At 47.8% G+C, this 15,298-nt stretch overlaps 1 protein-coding gene across 6 annotated transcripts in view; it reads left to right on the plus strand.

Annotated features, from left to right (window-relative positions):
* Positions 1-15,298, plus strand: part of ADAP2 (ArfGAP with dual PH domains 2) — a 123,011-nt gene that overhangs the window by 97,606 nt on the left and 10,107 nt on the right. For all 6 annotated transcript variants that reach the window (XM_066263298.1, XM_066263293.1, XM_066263294.1 and 3 more), the window contains exons 3-7: positions 254-384; positions 2,074-2,165; positions 4,942-5,021; positions 6,113-6,225; positions 13,136-13,282. In XM_066263298.1, the coding sequence (XP_066119395.1) occupies positions 254-384; positions 2,074-2,165; positions 4,942-5,021; positions 6,113-6,225; positions 13,136-13,282 (563 nt within the window). The remainder of the gene's footprint in view (positions 1-253; positions 385-2,073; positions 2,166-4,941; positions 5,022-6,112; positions 6,226-13,135; positions 13,283-15,298) is intronic.

Consider the following 15,298-nt stretch of genomic DNA (forward strand, 5'->3'; position numbering starts at 1 on the left):
CTTCAGAAGTCAATGCCCAGGGCAGGCGCCCAGGCGCCTGTGGTTGAAACCCCCTCTAGCTTGGTGGGATGACCAGAAGTTCTAGGCTGGTATTCTTAGCTCATCCAAGGTAGGGGACATCAAGAGAGAAGGGGTTCCCAGCATGGACAGAGCTGGACATTGCCCCGGGAATTAAGCACTGTCTCTTCCAGTGCCTCCAGTTTGGCCCTGGCTTCCTCCCCCCAGTCCCGGCTTCTGCCCTCTCACCCTGCAGATCCCGACTGGGCCTCTTACAAGCTGGGCATCTTCATCTGTCTGAACTGCTCCGGCGTCCACCGAAACTTCCCAGACATCAGCAAAGTTAAATCCGTGAGACTTGACTTCTGGGACGACAGTACTGTGGAGGTAGCAAGGGGCACCTGTGGAGAGCCTTGGGACAGCAGAGCTGGGGTGGAGCTGGTGGTCAGGGCGCTCCCATTTTACAGGGAAGGAAACTAAGGCCCAGGGAGAGGCAATAGCTAGGGAAAGAAAACACAGCTTATTGGGGCTGTGGCTTAGACAGGCCCTGAGTTCAAATTCTAACTACATCAATTGTTTATTTGCAAGCTGTGAGCCCCTGAGCTTGTTATTTAACCCTAGTTGTGGACCCTCCTTTTCTACATCTGTATTACGAGGATACTGCTACCCCCTTCACAGGGTTGCTATAAGGATTAAATGTAGGCTCAATGCAGGTACAAAGTGAATAGTCAGTTAACAACTGCCATTCTCTAGCTGAAGTCCTAGGTTGGAGCAGAAGCATCCCGATTCAAGTCTCCCAAGTCTATTCTCTCCTTCCAGTGGCCTTATCTAGAAAGGGGACCACTTTGCTTTCATGATCAATGTGGATGGAGGACACTTTCAGCCTGGATAAAAATACCAATTTGGACAGAAAACCTTCAGAGAGCAGGCAGTTCTAAAGTGTGCTGTTTGCCTACGGATTTCAGGGACTGTTGAGGAAGCAGGCCCATGATCTCTGAGTGCCCATTCTAGGCCAGGCACTGTGCTAGCCCACTAAGCTAGATGCTTTACTGGCTCATTCGACACCTAGTTACTGGATGTCTATGTTCTGGGTATTAGGAGAGAGTGGTGAGAAGCATAAAGTCTCTGCCCACATGGAGCTTACATTCTAGTGTAGAAGGACAGGAAATCAGCAAGCTAGCACATAAACCTGAAGGTTATTTGTGTCTTATAATTCCCGTTATATTTTCTTCCGTTTTTCAGGTGAGATCTCTGAAGCTCAGGGGTTAAGTACTGCCCAAGGGTCACTCTGTGAATTAGTGGCACAGCTGGGATGTGAACCCTGCTCTTCTGGGATCCAAAACCCATGCAAATCCTGGGTTACAACTCAGTGGCCCCTGGGGAGGGAGGGAATAGAGCTCACCCTATAAACCTGATGTTTTTCCCTCCTGCACTGCCCTCACCCCAGATTGCCACTGCTGTTACCGATTGCTTACTGTTGATCAGGGCCACTCTTGGAACATGTATCTCTGGGTTGCTCGGGTGTCAAAGGGACCCAGTGATAACCCTGAACTAGTGCTCTGTGGGGCCAGCACTAACTTCCATCCTCTAACTACATGTATGAGCTGCAGATTTGCAGGGACTATTGATGGGAGTCCTGGCCATCTGTGGAGGGGGTGGGCGAAAGAACATGAGCTTTGGAGTCAGACAGGCCCGGGTTCAAATCCCAGCTCTCCCCTTACTAGCTGTTGTCATCTTGAGTAAGTCACTTAACCTCTCTGAACCTCAGTTTCCTTGTCTCTAAAATGGGGACGGTAATATTAAAATGGTTAAGGAGATCAAGTGAACTAACATGTGGGAACTGTAATGTGTTCTGCCTGTGTGAGGCATGGTTGTTGCAGCGCCTCACTGCTCCAGACTGGGGCTTTCCAGGATGGTGACCGCCTGGTGGGAAGTGTCAAACTCCCTTCCCTAGGACTATCTCCTGACTCAGCGTTGGAGCCTGTGAGAACAATGAATGGCCTTCTGGGTAGACCCTGGTTTCATTTCACATTTTTCCAGTTCTAATATTACCATCAAGTTGCTGTTGTTTTGCAGTTTATGACCCACAATGGAAACCTCCGTGTGAAGGCCAAGTATGAAGCCAGAGTCCCTGCTTTCTATTATGTCCCCCAGGCCAGTGACTGCATGTGAGTGCATGATTTCCTGGTCCCAGCCCTATCTCCGTGCCTTTGTCTGTGGTGGTCTCGTCTGTGGACCTGGTCAGCAGGTGGATCCAGGAAAAAGTTTGGTACTTGTGTGGAAAACACATAAGACCTAGTTAAGCCTCTCTCTGTCTTTATTGCTTGGGTTGTCACCCACCCACACACACACACTCAATTTCCTTAGCTATAAAATAGGGTGTTTTCTTTATTATTTGCCCTATTTGCCTCTCTCTGATGTTCTCACAGGTGGCAGCTAACAGAAACGCTGTTATTTTAGTAGAATAGTGGTATTCCAGCTACTTCTTATGGAGTGTCATGCTTAGGGCTGTCCCAAAGCAGTTGCCTGGGCCCCAGGTCCCTAAATAATAACCATAAAAATAATATTAGCTGCTAATATTTATTGAGTTCTACTTATATACTAGGTCCTGTGCTAAATAATTATAGAAATTAATTTGTTTAATTCTGTCAACAACTCTGTGAGATACATACTGCCAGTATCCCATGATATAGATAAAAAGCCTGAGGCTTATAGAAGCAAAGCTGGGACTAGCCCATCTGAACCCAGAGCCTGGGTGACTGTACCATGGCATTGGGGAAGTCCAGTACAGTGGGGGTGGGGGAGGGCGGGGGAGTCTCTGTGCAGCAGCAGGAGGCTTCAGTTCACCTGGAGGTGAAGGGTCAGTGTGACCTGGTACCTAGTGACCCCAGACGTCTGCAGGGTTGACTGCCTGAGCCTGAACCTCTCTCCCAGAGACTCAGCCTCCCTGCTAGGGCTGCTAGAGGACACCTGTGTCAATGGGAAGACATATCCCTGCGGGCAGACACAACCTCATGGGGGCACGGCTGGTAGGAAGCAGGCTGCATTTCAGGTGCTATTGTCCTCTAGCCTCAGCTGGATGCTTTTGGAAAATCAGTAAACGACACAGTTGTACCTGGTGGTCCTGCAACTTTCCAGTGGCAAGGGAGGCACAGCTTTTGACTCGGAAGACCTCAGTTTTTTTTTCTTGAGTTTTTTTCCAGAAGAGTTAAGTAACTTGTTCTTGGTCACACAGTGGATAAATCTTAGAGTGGGACCAGGTCCCAGACGGTTATACCCCAAGACCACAGCTTTGTCCAGTGGAGTATGCTCAGAGCTTGCGGGCAGGCCATGGGAAAGGGCTCGGAGCATGCAGTGGGAGGTGGTGGTGTAGATGAACCGGGGGCTAGTGTCTGCCTCACTGACCTGGACAGCTGAGGCTAGGGTGCAATAGTTGTTTTCAAGTGGCCCAATGGGGGATATTATTTTCTCCCAGGAGACACTGGCAATGTCTGAAAACATTTAAAAATATATATTTTTTTCATTTATTGAGTCTATAGAGAGGGGAAGGGAGAGAAACATAAATTTGTTGTTCCTCAGCCCTGGCCAGTTGGCTCAGTGATAGAGCATCTGCCTGAAGTGTGGAAGTTCTGGGTTGGATTCCTGGTCAGGACACACAGGAAAAGTGCCCATCTACTTCTCCACCCCTCCCCCTCTCCTTCCTCTCTATCTCTCTCTTCCCCTCCTGCAGCCAAGGCTCCATTGGAGCAAAGTTGGCCCAGGCACTGAGGACGGCTCCATGGCCTCTGCTTCAGGTGCTAGAATGGCTCTGGTCACAAGGGAGCAATACCCCAGAGGGGCAGAGCATTGTCCCCTGGTGGGCATGCCTGGTGGATCCCAGTTGGGCACATGCAAGAGTCTGTCTGCCTGCCTCCTTGCTTCTAACTTTGAACAATTAAGAAAATAATTTTTTTTTAAAAATTGTTGTTCCTCTTATTTATAAAGGCATTGGTTTGATTTTGTGTGTGTGAGTGACAGAGACAGAGAGAGGGACAAATAGGGACAGACAGACAGGAAGGGAGAGAGATGAGAAGCATCAATTTTTCATCGCGACACCTTAGTTGTTCATTGATTGCTTTCTCATATGTGCCTTGACTGGGGGGCTCCAGCCGAGCCAGTGACCACTTGCTCAAGCCAGCAATCATGGGTTTAAGCCAGTGACCTTGGGGTCATATATATGATTCTACGCGACCCTGCACTCAAGCTGGTGAGCCTGCGCTCAAGCTAGTGACCTCGGGGTTATGAACCTGGGTCCTCTGAGTCCCAATCTGATACTCTATCCACTGCGCCACTGCCTGGTCAGGCTGGTTCATTCTTTTTTTTTTTTTTTAAGGTATTCTCTTTTTTATTGATTGATTTGATAGGAAGAGAAAGAGAAAGAGAAAGAGAGAGAAGCATTCGTTTGTTGTTCCACTTACTTGTGCATTCATTGGTCACTTTCTATATGTGCCCTGACCAAAGATCAAACCAGCAACCTTAGTGTTTCATAATGACACTCTAACCATCTGAGCTAACTGGCCAGGACCATTGGTTGATTTTTGTATGTTCCCTGCCCAGGGATCGAATCCCACAACCTTTGAGTATAGGGATGATGCTCTAACCAACTGAGCTATCCAGCCAGGGCTGAAGACATTTTTGGGTATTACTGCGGAGAGAGAGCTACTGGCATCCAGGATGGGTAGAGGCCAGAGATGCTGCCAAACATCCTACAAAGCACAGGACACCCCCCACAACAGTTATTCAGCCCCAAATGTTAACAGAGCCAAGGCTGAGGAACCCTGGGTCACCTGAGGATGCAGTAAGACAGCTGCTGTGACCCTCCCACCCTCAGCTGCAGGACCTCAGAAAGTTTCTGTGGGCAGAGAATGCATGAGGCACAGCTGACCTGAGGTTCTCCATTTTTAGGGTCTTAAAGGAACAATGGATTCGAGCTAAGTATGAGAGAGAGGAGTTTATGACTGATGGGAAAACCATCTCACCCTCAGGTACAATTAATTTTCATCATCTTTTGAGGTCTATGTTCCAGTGGGTTCTAGCAAACAGAATGTCTGATCATTAGGAGCAGGTTCCAAGCAAGAAATATTGGCTGCCCCCAGTCTGGCCACAGTGGCCCAGCCGTGGGTTCCTCCGCCTCAGAGACGGCAGCACACCAGTGGCTGGGGTTTTCTGGTCTGAGTGGCCAGGAAGTGTATTTGTCTCAGGTCCTTGTAGGACCACAAATGTGTAGAGTCTTTAGTATAAGTTGCAGGCGGGCTCATCCACCAGCAACACACCCCTGCTCCTGGCTAATGCAGCCCCTGGTGTGGCACAGGCTTGGTAAGGCGCATGGGCTGGATCTCGGCCTCCTTCTCACCTTTGTGCAAGGCACAATCCCGTTGGTGGCCCTGGACCTGTGGTGGTGCCTGCCCAGCTTCTCTGAGTCCAAGCTGACACTGACCCAGAGAGCAAAGCACACCAAACCACTCTTTGAGGACCAGAGGCAGCCAGTGCTCGATTCCCCTCGATACTGGGAACACATGGTGTTCTTCAAGAAGCAGGTACCTAGAGGCCACTCATTCATTACTCCTGCACTCTGGAAAGTGTCACTAAGCTGGTACCAGTGTGAAGTCCTCAGCACAGTTTCTTAATACTTAGCCCAGGGGTCTCAAACTCGCGGCCCGCCAAACAATTTTGTGCGGCTCGCAGACTAATCCACGAAGTTCAAAATATTTTGGATAAAATTAAGTAAGCCTAGGGGCCTACTTGTATTTGCCGAACGGCTGTGATCTTGCTCTGCGGCTCACATGCTGAGTTGAGTTTGAGACCCCTGACTTAGCCTATTTAAGGTTTTGCTGTGTCTTCTTAAGAAATAACCAAGAAAGAAAGTTGGGGGAAGCCCAACTAGAATCATAAGACTTTGCAAATTTGGCGCCAGATAGTACCCCCTTGTCTTGCACCTGAAAGAGCTAAGTTAGATTCGAGATGTTTTTACAGCAGGTGGAAGGTTCACTTTATCCTGAGACCCTGTGAGGTTTGTGAGCTGCTTGTTTGTCTTCAGGCTGTGGGTGCTCACTCTCTTTCATCCTTGGTGGTTAAGGTAACCGAGAAGGGTTCCTGTGGAAGCGGGGAAGGGATAACGCGCAGTTCCTGAGAAGGAGATTTGTCCTCCTGGCAAGAGAAGGCCTTCTGACGTACTATACTAAAGAAGAGGTAAGAGGCGACCCTGGCTGGTTGGCTCAGTGGTAGAGCATTGGTCCAATGTGTGGAAGTCCCAGGTTCGATTCCCGGTCAGGGCACACAGGAGAAGCGCCCATCTGCTTCTCCACCCCCCCCCCCTTACCCCGCTCTTCTCTCTCCCCTCCTCCTCCTCTCCTGCAGCCATAGCTGGATTGGAGTGAGTTGGCCCTGGGCACTGAGGATAGATCCATGGCCTCCGCCTCAGGCGCTAAAAATAATGGCTCTGGTTGCAAAGGAGCAAGGGCCCCATATGGGCAGAGCATCACCCCCTGGTGGGCTTGCCACGTGGATCCCAGTTGAGGCACATGTGGGAATCTGTCTCTGTCTCCCCTCCTCTCACTGAATAAAAAAAAAAAAAAAGAAAGAAAGAGAGAACTGGTAAGAAGCCAGGCCAGCGAGGGGTCCCCTCCCCGAGCACTGGGCTCCCACCCCACTGAGGTCTACACTTGAATCAATCGTGCCTTGTCTTGGGGATGATCTCCAGCTACTGAGAGTTAGACTCCACATCCTACTTTTCCTTGGTTATACACCCAGTCCAATCCACTGAAAAACATGCCTTCTGTCCCTTTAGAATGGCCTTAGACTGGTTTATGATTAAGCCTTTGATGATCATTTGATTTTATTTCATTTCTTCATACACTCAAGACATATTTATTGAGCACCTACTATATGCTAGACATTATGGTAGGCACTGAGGATACCTCAGCGAGCTAAACAAAGCTCCTGTTCTCTTGGAGCTTTCATTCTAGTGGAAGGAGACAGGTGGTAATCAAAATATATATCAATATATGATATATCAGGTGGCAGTAAGTCCTAGGAAATAAAAGGGTGAAGGGTGAGAGGATGATGGGAGTGTGGCAGGGCGTGCTAACACCGAGTAGCTATGTGGGGAAAGGAAGCAGGGGGAACAGTATGTACGGAAGCCGTGAGCATAGTGCTGACAAGCACATCCGCCTGTGTGCTAATTAGAAAAAGATGACGGCCCTTCCGAGGGGAGGTAGCCCCCAGGTTCCAGTCTATACAAGCAGAAGCCTGGGTTCCAGTTCTCACATGTACTCTCGGCAAGAGGTTTTTTTGTTCAGTGCACAGACTGCTCAGCCATACACCATAGCCCTGGCCTAAATTCACATACCATACAATTAACCCATTTCAAGTGTATAATTAATGGCTTTTAATAGTTTACAGTATTGTGCAACTGTCACTACAATCAATTTTAGAACATTTTTTTTTTTTAATTTTTTCAGACATACTCTTTTTTTTTTTTTTTAATTTTTTTTTTATTTATTCATTTTTAGAGAGGAGAGAGAGACAGAGAGAGAGAAGGGGGGAGGGGCTGGAAGCATCAACTCCCATATGTGCCTTGACCAGGCAAGCCCAGGGTTTTGAACCGGTGACCTCAGCATTTCCAGGTCAACGCTTTATCCACTGCACCACCACAGGTCAGGCAATTTTAGAACATTTTCATCACCCTAAAAAGAAACCTCACGCCAGTTAGCTGGAATCCTCCACGTCACTCCACCCCTGGCACGAGGCTGCCACCAAGCTGCTGCTGCCTCTGTCGATGTGCCAGTTCTGGGCATTCCGTGTAAATGGATTCATACAGTATGTGGGCTTATTTCATTTGGCACTATGTTTTTAAGGTTCACTCATCTTGTAGCATATATTAGTACCTCATTCTTTTTATTGCCAGGTAATAGTCCACTGTACGGATAACATTACATTTCATTCATCAGTTGATGGACATTTGGGTAATTTTCACTTTTTAGCGAATATGAATAGTGTTGCTATGAGCATTCATGTACAAGTTTTCGTGTGGACATACCTTTTCATTTTTCTTGGGTGTATACCTCGGAGTAGAATTTCTGGGTCACATGGTAGCTGTGTTTAATCTTTTGAGGAATTGTCACAGTTTTCCAAAGTGGCCACTCCATTTTACATTCTCACCAGCAGTATATGAAGTTCCAATTTCTCCACATCTTCAACACTTGTTACTATCTTTTTTATTATAGCTATTGTATCTTAGTGAGTGTGAGGTTGTATCTCCTTGTGATTTTGACTTACATTTCCTTGATAGCTAATGATATCGAACATGTTTTCATCTGTGTGTTGTCCATTTGTATATCTTCTTCGCAGAAATATCTATTCAGATCCTTCCCCCTGTTTTAATTAGGTCATTGTCTTTTTATTATCGAGTGTAAGCATTCTTTATAGATACAAGTCCCTTATTGAGTATATGATATATGATTTACCAAAAATTCAGGCTTTTGTATTTTACTCTGAGATAGGAAGCCACAGGAGGGTTCTGAGCAGAAAAGTGATATAATTTGACTTAAACTTTTTAAAAAAATTTATTTATTTATTTATTCATTTTAGAGAGGAGAGAGAGACAGAGGAGCAGCAGGAAGCATCAACTCCCATATGTGCCCTGACCAGGCAAGCCCAGGGTCTTGAACCAGTGACCTCAGCGTTCCAGGTCGAGGCCCTATCCACTGTGCCACCTCAGGTCAGGCTAACTTAAACTTTTTTAAGGTCCTGGCTGATTGGCTCAATGGTAGAGCGTTGGCCTGGCATGTGGATATCCTGGATTTGATTCCCACTCAGGGCACACAGGAGAAGTAACTGTCTGCTTCTCCACCCATCCCCACCCCTTCTCTGTTTTTTTTTTCTCTCTCTCCCCCTCCTGCAGCCATGGCTTGATTGGCTAGAGCACGTCGCCCCGGGTGCTGAGGATGGCTCCATGGAGCCTCCCTCTCAGGCACTAAAAATAGTTCAGTTACCAGCATAGCCCCAGATGGGCAGAACATTGGCCCTAGATGGGGGTTGCCGAGTGGATCCTGGTCAGGGTGCGTGTGGGAGTCTGTCTCTCTGTCTCCCCTCCTCTCACTTAGAAAAGAAGAAAACAAATTTTTATTTTTAGATTTTATTTATTCATTTTTAGAGAGGAAGAGAGAGAGAGAAGGGGGGAGGAGCAGGGAGCATCAACGCCCATATGTGCTTTGACCAGACAAACCCAGGGTTTCCGACCAGCGACCTCAGCACTGTTCCAGGTTCAACGCTTTATCCACTGCGCCACCACAGGTCAGGCAAAAAAAACCCCAAAACTTTTTAAAGGGGTTCTCCAGCTACTGCTGGGTGAGGGTGGGGCAGGAAGGGGGCAGGAGTGAAAACAGAAAACCATTTAGGAAGCTACTGCAATCATCCAAGTGAGGAATAATGGATTAGTCCAAGATGGTGGCAAGGCAGGTGGTTAGAAGTGGTCAGAGTCTGCAAATATTTTGGAAGTAGAGCCCTAGCAGGTTTTACTAAAGGACTAGATAAGGAGTGTGAAAGTAAGGGGAGTCAAGGATGAGGCTCAGGTGTTTGCCCTGTGCAATTAGAAAGACAGATTTGCCATGTGGCAAGATGGCAACGACTTAGTTCCCTTAAGCGGATAGTTTTCCATTGGAGATGCTTGTTAGTCCTCCAAATGGTGTCATTGAGAAAGAAGTTGGATGTGTAATTCTGGAGGCTCAAGGAGAGTTTGCAGCTGGAGACACCAGCATGTAGACTGGGTGGGCAATGGAACTTGCTGGGATCACCAAGGCAAGGACTCTGAGCCCTTGAGAAAAGATGTCTGAGGACTGAGTATTTTAGTTATTTGTTGCTAAGAGATAAACCACCATAAAGCCTAGAGTCTTCAAACGTCAACTTATTATTTCCCACAGTCCTGTGGGTCAGGCTGTGGCTGCTCCCGTGCACTCCCTGTGGCATCAGCTGGTCACACCCCCTGCTGCATTTAGCTGGAGGTGGGGCTGGGCTATGAGGCCCAAGAAGCCTTCAGTCATGTGTCTGGTGCTTTGGATACCCCATGTGGCCTCTCTCTTTCTATGTGGTTATTTCTCATTCAGGAGTCGAGCTTGAGCTTCTTCACAGCTGTCTTCTCATAGCAAATGGGTGGTGCTGCAGGCCTTTTAAGGACTGGACCAGGAACTGCCTTCCCTTGGTCAAAGCCAGTCATGCAGCTAGCCCCAATTCAAGGGGAGGGGATATTGATTCCACCTCTTTTTTCTTTTTTTTTTTGGACAGAGACAGAGAGTCCGAGAGAGAAACAGACAGGGACAGACAGAAAGGAAGGGAGAGAGATGAGAAGCATCAATTCTTCATTGCAGCACCTTAGCTGTTCATTGAATTGCTTTCTCATACCTTGACCAGGGACTACAGCAGATGGAGTGACCCCTTGCTCAAGCCAGCGACCTTGGGCTTCAAGCCAGTGACCTGTGGGCCCAAGCTAGTGACCATGGGACAATGTCTATGACAGGGGTCCCCAAACTTTTTGCACAGGGGGCCAGTTCACTGTCCCTCAGACCATTGGAGGGCCGGACTATAAAAAAAAACTATGAACAAATCCCTATGCACACTGCACATATCTTATTTTAAAGTAAAAAAACGGGAACAAATACAATATTTAAAATAAAGAACTAGTAAATTTAAATCAGCAAACTGACCACTATTTCAATGGGAACTATGCTCCTTTCACTGACCACCAATGAAAGAGGTGCCCCTTCCGAAAGTGCGACGGGGGCCGGATAAATGGCCTCAGGGGGCTGCATGCGGCCCGCGGGCCGTAGTTTGGGGACCCCTGGTCTATGATCTTACGCTTAAGCCAGGGACCCTGCACTCAAGCCGAATGAGTCCGTGCTCAAGCCAGCAACCTTGGGGTTTCGAACCTGGGTCCTCCGCATCCCAGTTCGATGCCCTATCCACTGCGCCACCACCTGGTCAGGCCAATACCACCTCTTGATAGGCAGAGTGGCATGGGCACACTGGGAGGGAAGGAATTGGTAAGGGAAGGAATGCTGAGGGCCATCTCTGGAGATTATTGACCATGCTGGGACAGCCCAGTATTTAGAGGACAGAAAGGTGAGACCTTTCCAGCAGAGAGAATGTGAAGGAGTGACCAACAAAGTGAGAGAAGGACAAGCTCTGAGCACTTCAGCCTTCACCTTACTTTGTTTCCTGTGTGTAGGAATCATTATACATTTCCCCTGTTGCTTTCCTAGATAGACCACTGCAAAGCCAGAAGGTCTATCCAGCGGGGCTGCAGTCCGGGGCCAGGCGAACAATGATGAGGGATGAAGAGTACTAATCCTGCAAGTGGAAGCGGGGTTGCTTCTCAGTCTCCAGTGTAAAGCACCGAGAGTTTGCTGCAGACACAGGCAGGCTGAGAAAGTGGTGCTGCAGTTAGGAGGGGAGGCCCAGCCCCGCGGCCACCGTGAGAGCCTCTAGGAGAGTGCCATGCTTGGTTGGGACATGCTGACTCGTTTCTCAGGACTGAGCCCGTTTAATCTAAAACAGTCTAAAAACTGTGGGTCATACAAAAAACGTAAATAAAATATGAGAAAGCGAAACCTAGAAGATAATCTCAGCATAACAAAATGTTAGTACCTAGAATATGTTTTTTTATACTGTTCACAAAAATTAGGAGATATTTTTTAAATGAATATGAAGCGATAAAAAAAGCATTTGATTTTTTTTATTAAACAAGAACATCAGAAAAGCAAACAACAAGTCAAAGAAAGTTGTTCAATTATTCAAATGATATGCAAAAACAACTTTTATTTCATTGGTGAGAATGCATTGTACAAAAGGCTGAAAGTACTGGAGTATCTGCACGTTCCCTGATCCCCTAATTTTTGTGAGCAGAGTAAAAAAAAAACAACACTTACAAATGAAGAAGTAAAAGACTATCCATTAGAAAAATGACTAAGGAAATGGACTGGCTTTTCACAGAAAAGGAAACCAAAAGGCAGATACGCATAAGAAGAGAGGCTCAGTGTCTTTGGCAGCCAGGGAAGCGCCAACTAGGCGACTAAAACCGCAGTGAGATGTGCTGCACGCCCACCACAACGGCTAGAATTAAAGAGGCTGGCCCCACCAGCTGCCCGCGAGGATGTAGAGAACCTCACTCTTATGCATTGTTGAGGGGACTGAAAAATAGTACAACCTCTTTGGAAAACAATTTGGCAATTAAAAGTATTTTTTTTATTTATTGATTTTTAGAGAGAGAAAGGGGGGAGAGAGAGTGAGGGGCATCAATTCATAGTTGTTTCATTCTAGCTGTTCATTGATTGCTTCTTGGACATATCCTGATCTGGTGAACCTGGGGTTTTGAACCAGTGACCACAGTGTCCTTTTTACTGTGCCACCACAGGTCAGGCCAATTTGGCAATTTTTTATTTTAGCAAGAGGGAGGGAGGGAGAGAGAGAGAGAGAGAGAGAGAGAGAGAGAAAAGGGGGAGGAGGAGGGGTGGAGAAGCAGATGGGTGCTTTTCTTGTGTGCCCTGACCAGGTATCAAACCCGGGACTTCCATACACTGGGTCAATGCTCTACCACTGAGCCAACTGACCAGGGCCTAATTTTAATTTTAATAACCACATGGTTTAATAGCTACAACAGCTCTACAGTATTTGTATAATTTTTCTCTCTTACCAATCATGAAGGAAAGCACTCTTTTGTCTTCTCAGCATTAATCAGTGATTGAACTGTGTTTCAGAACCCTGAGAAGAGAAAGTACCTCACATCTGCTTTTATCAGCTGTATTTTGTTCGGCTTCCACAGATGATTTGCTTCAGAAGAAGCTCTATGGCTAAAGAGTTTGAAAAGTCCTGCGTAAGGCCTCTCCAAACCACTGTCCAGCTCAGAGACCCATCTGATTAAGCAGGAACAGTGGGAGGGCTGAGTACAGGACAACAGCAGAATATGTGTGTCTTGATATCAGAACAAGAACATTTAAAACCCATGAAAAGTTACATATTGATTTTCTGTTTGCATCAGTGCCTTGGTGAAGGTGATAAGTCACCCTGCTGACTGTGGGCATCTTGACATCCATTCTCTCTCTTTCAGGGTAAAGGACCAAAAGCTGTCATCAACATCAAGGACTTGAATGCCACCTTCCAGACAGAGAAGATAGGAAACCCCCACGGGCTGCAGATCACCTACAGGAGAGAGGGCCACATCAGGAACCTGTTCGTGTATCATGAGAGTGGCAAGGTAACAGGGCTGGCCTTACCGTTCCAGTCTCCAGCTCGGCCCCTACGGCCCTGTAGGCCCAGCTCCCTTGTTCAGCGGCCGCTGGAGATTTGTGCAGCTACTATTTGCCTAAATCTATTGTCACCTTCTGGTCAGAGACAGAGGTGTGAGGAAGGCAGAGTGAGATCCAAGAGGAGAACCCGACAGGCACTATGGGTGTGTCTGACCGGTGCACCTCCAGTAAAGGGGAGTTCAGGCAGAAGAAGGGACTGTGCCCACAATGGCAAATCCAGGGAGAGAGCCAGCAGTTCGGAAGATGGGAGAGGAATGGATGGAAGCTCAGGCAGCTGTGCACTCTAGGGCCTTTCTTCTTGACGTGTGGCCCTGTACCAACACGTGGGAGCTTGTTAGAACCAGAGTGTCGCCCTGGCCGGTTGGCTCAGTGGTAGAGTGTCGGCCTGGCGTGCAGGAGTCTCAGGTTCGATTCCTGGCCGGGCACACAGGAAAAGCGCCCATCTGCTTCTCCACCCCTCTCCCTCTCCTTCCTCTCTGTCTCTCTCTTCCCCTCCTGCAGCCAAGGCTCCATTGGAGCAAAGCTGGCCTGGGCGCTGAGGATGGCTCTATGGCCTCTGCCTCAGGCGCTAGAATGGCTCTGGTTGCAACAGAGTGACGCCCCAGATGGGCAGAGCATTGCCCCCTGGTGGGCATGCCGGGTGGATCCCAGTCGGACACATGTGGGAGTCTGTCTGACTGCCTCCCCGTTTCCAGCTTCAGAAAAATAAAAAAATAAAATAAGAACCAGAGTGTCAGGCCCACCTTGGACCCTGGACCCAATAAATTAGACATTGCATTTTAATAGGATTCATGGGCGAGCCTTCTACACATTAAAGTTTGAGAGAAGTACTACTTAAAGGTCCAGGAAGTCAGATCCCTGGCTCTCAGTCCATGATGGGCTATTATTCCATGATGGGCTCTCTGCTGTGGCCCAGACTGGCTGGACACTGATGGCCACCGCTCTGTGCCAGTTGCTGCTGAGAGGACATTCGCTGAGGTGCCCAAGGTCTCTGACACTTATGATGACTCCTTCCCACTTGCCCAGTGGTAGGGCGTCTGACAGCTTGGGCCTGGCCAGTCTCCTCTTTCCCTTGATACCACACCTTCTCCATTCGATAGGTGTTAAGTGAGGTGTTGCAAATCACACCTGCAGGAGCCCGGTCGGTCCTTTAAAAGTGAGGTGCAAAGCAGTAGACTGTGGCAAACGGGAAAACCTGTGTAAAGGATTGAAACAAACAGATAAAACTTCAGGAGCTAAACAAACAGGAATGCAGGTGGAATTTGACCCCAAGTCACCAGCTTGTGACTGGAGAGATCTTCCAAAGTGAAGGCTTCGCTGGGTCTTTCCTGGGGTGGCCTAACCCCTTAGTGCCTGAGACACAAGAAGGTTCTTACCTCCCAGGACTAGAGAGCTCAGAACTCACAATTCAACCCATGAGAGACAAAGCGTAATTATGTTTCATTCCTTTGAAATCATATTCAAATGAATTTCTCAGCCATCAAATTACATCAAAGTGCAGCATGCAGCTATTTGAACAAGTTTTTCTGCCTCCCAATTCCAAATTCCCAGGACACAGAATCTGATAAGCACAGTCTAGCCTTTGCATTGCTTCAGCCCTGGTCCATTTGCTGTGGCCAAGAAGCAATGGGTGGGATCATAGAAGCAAATGTGGCTGTAATTGTGGGTGGGGGATGGGTGAGTGAGAATGAGGGGGGCAGTCCTCGTCGAAGCAGGACTTGGACTGAGCAAAAATTTATTAGAACACCTAAACTAACCTTCAAGGTGAGTAGAATATTCTAGATAAAAGGTGTGTGTGCAGTGAGGGGAGCGAGGTAGGTGAGGCATGGTGTTCCAGGAGGAGGGAAGAGCCTGTGTTGGGACTGCAAATGGCTTTGTTTAGAAGGAGTTCAGAGGGCAAAGTAAGTCATAGCACAGAGCTTAGGTTTTACTCGTGAGGGTTGTGGAAAGAACCCGAAACCAGA

This window comes from Saccopteryx bilineata, chromosome 2 (assembly GCF_036850765.1).
Source record: "Saccopteryx bilineata isolate mSacBil1 chromosome 2, mSacBil1_pri_phased_curated, whole genome shotgun sequence".
Taxonomy (NCBI): Eukaryota; Metazoa; Chordata; class Mammalia; order Chiroptera; family Emballonuridae; genus Saccopteryx; species Saccopteryx bilineata.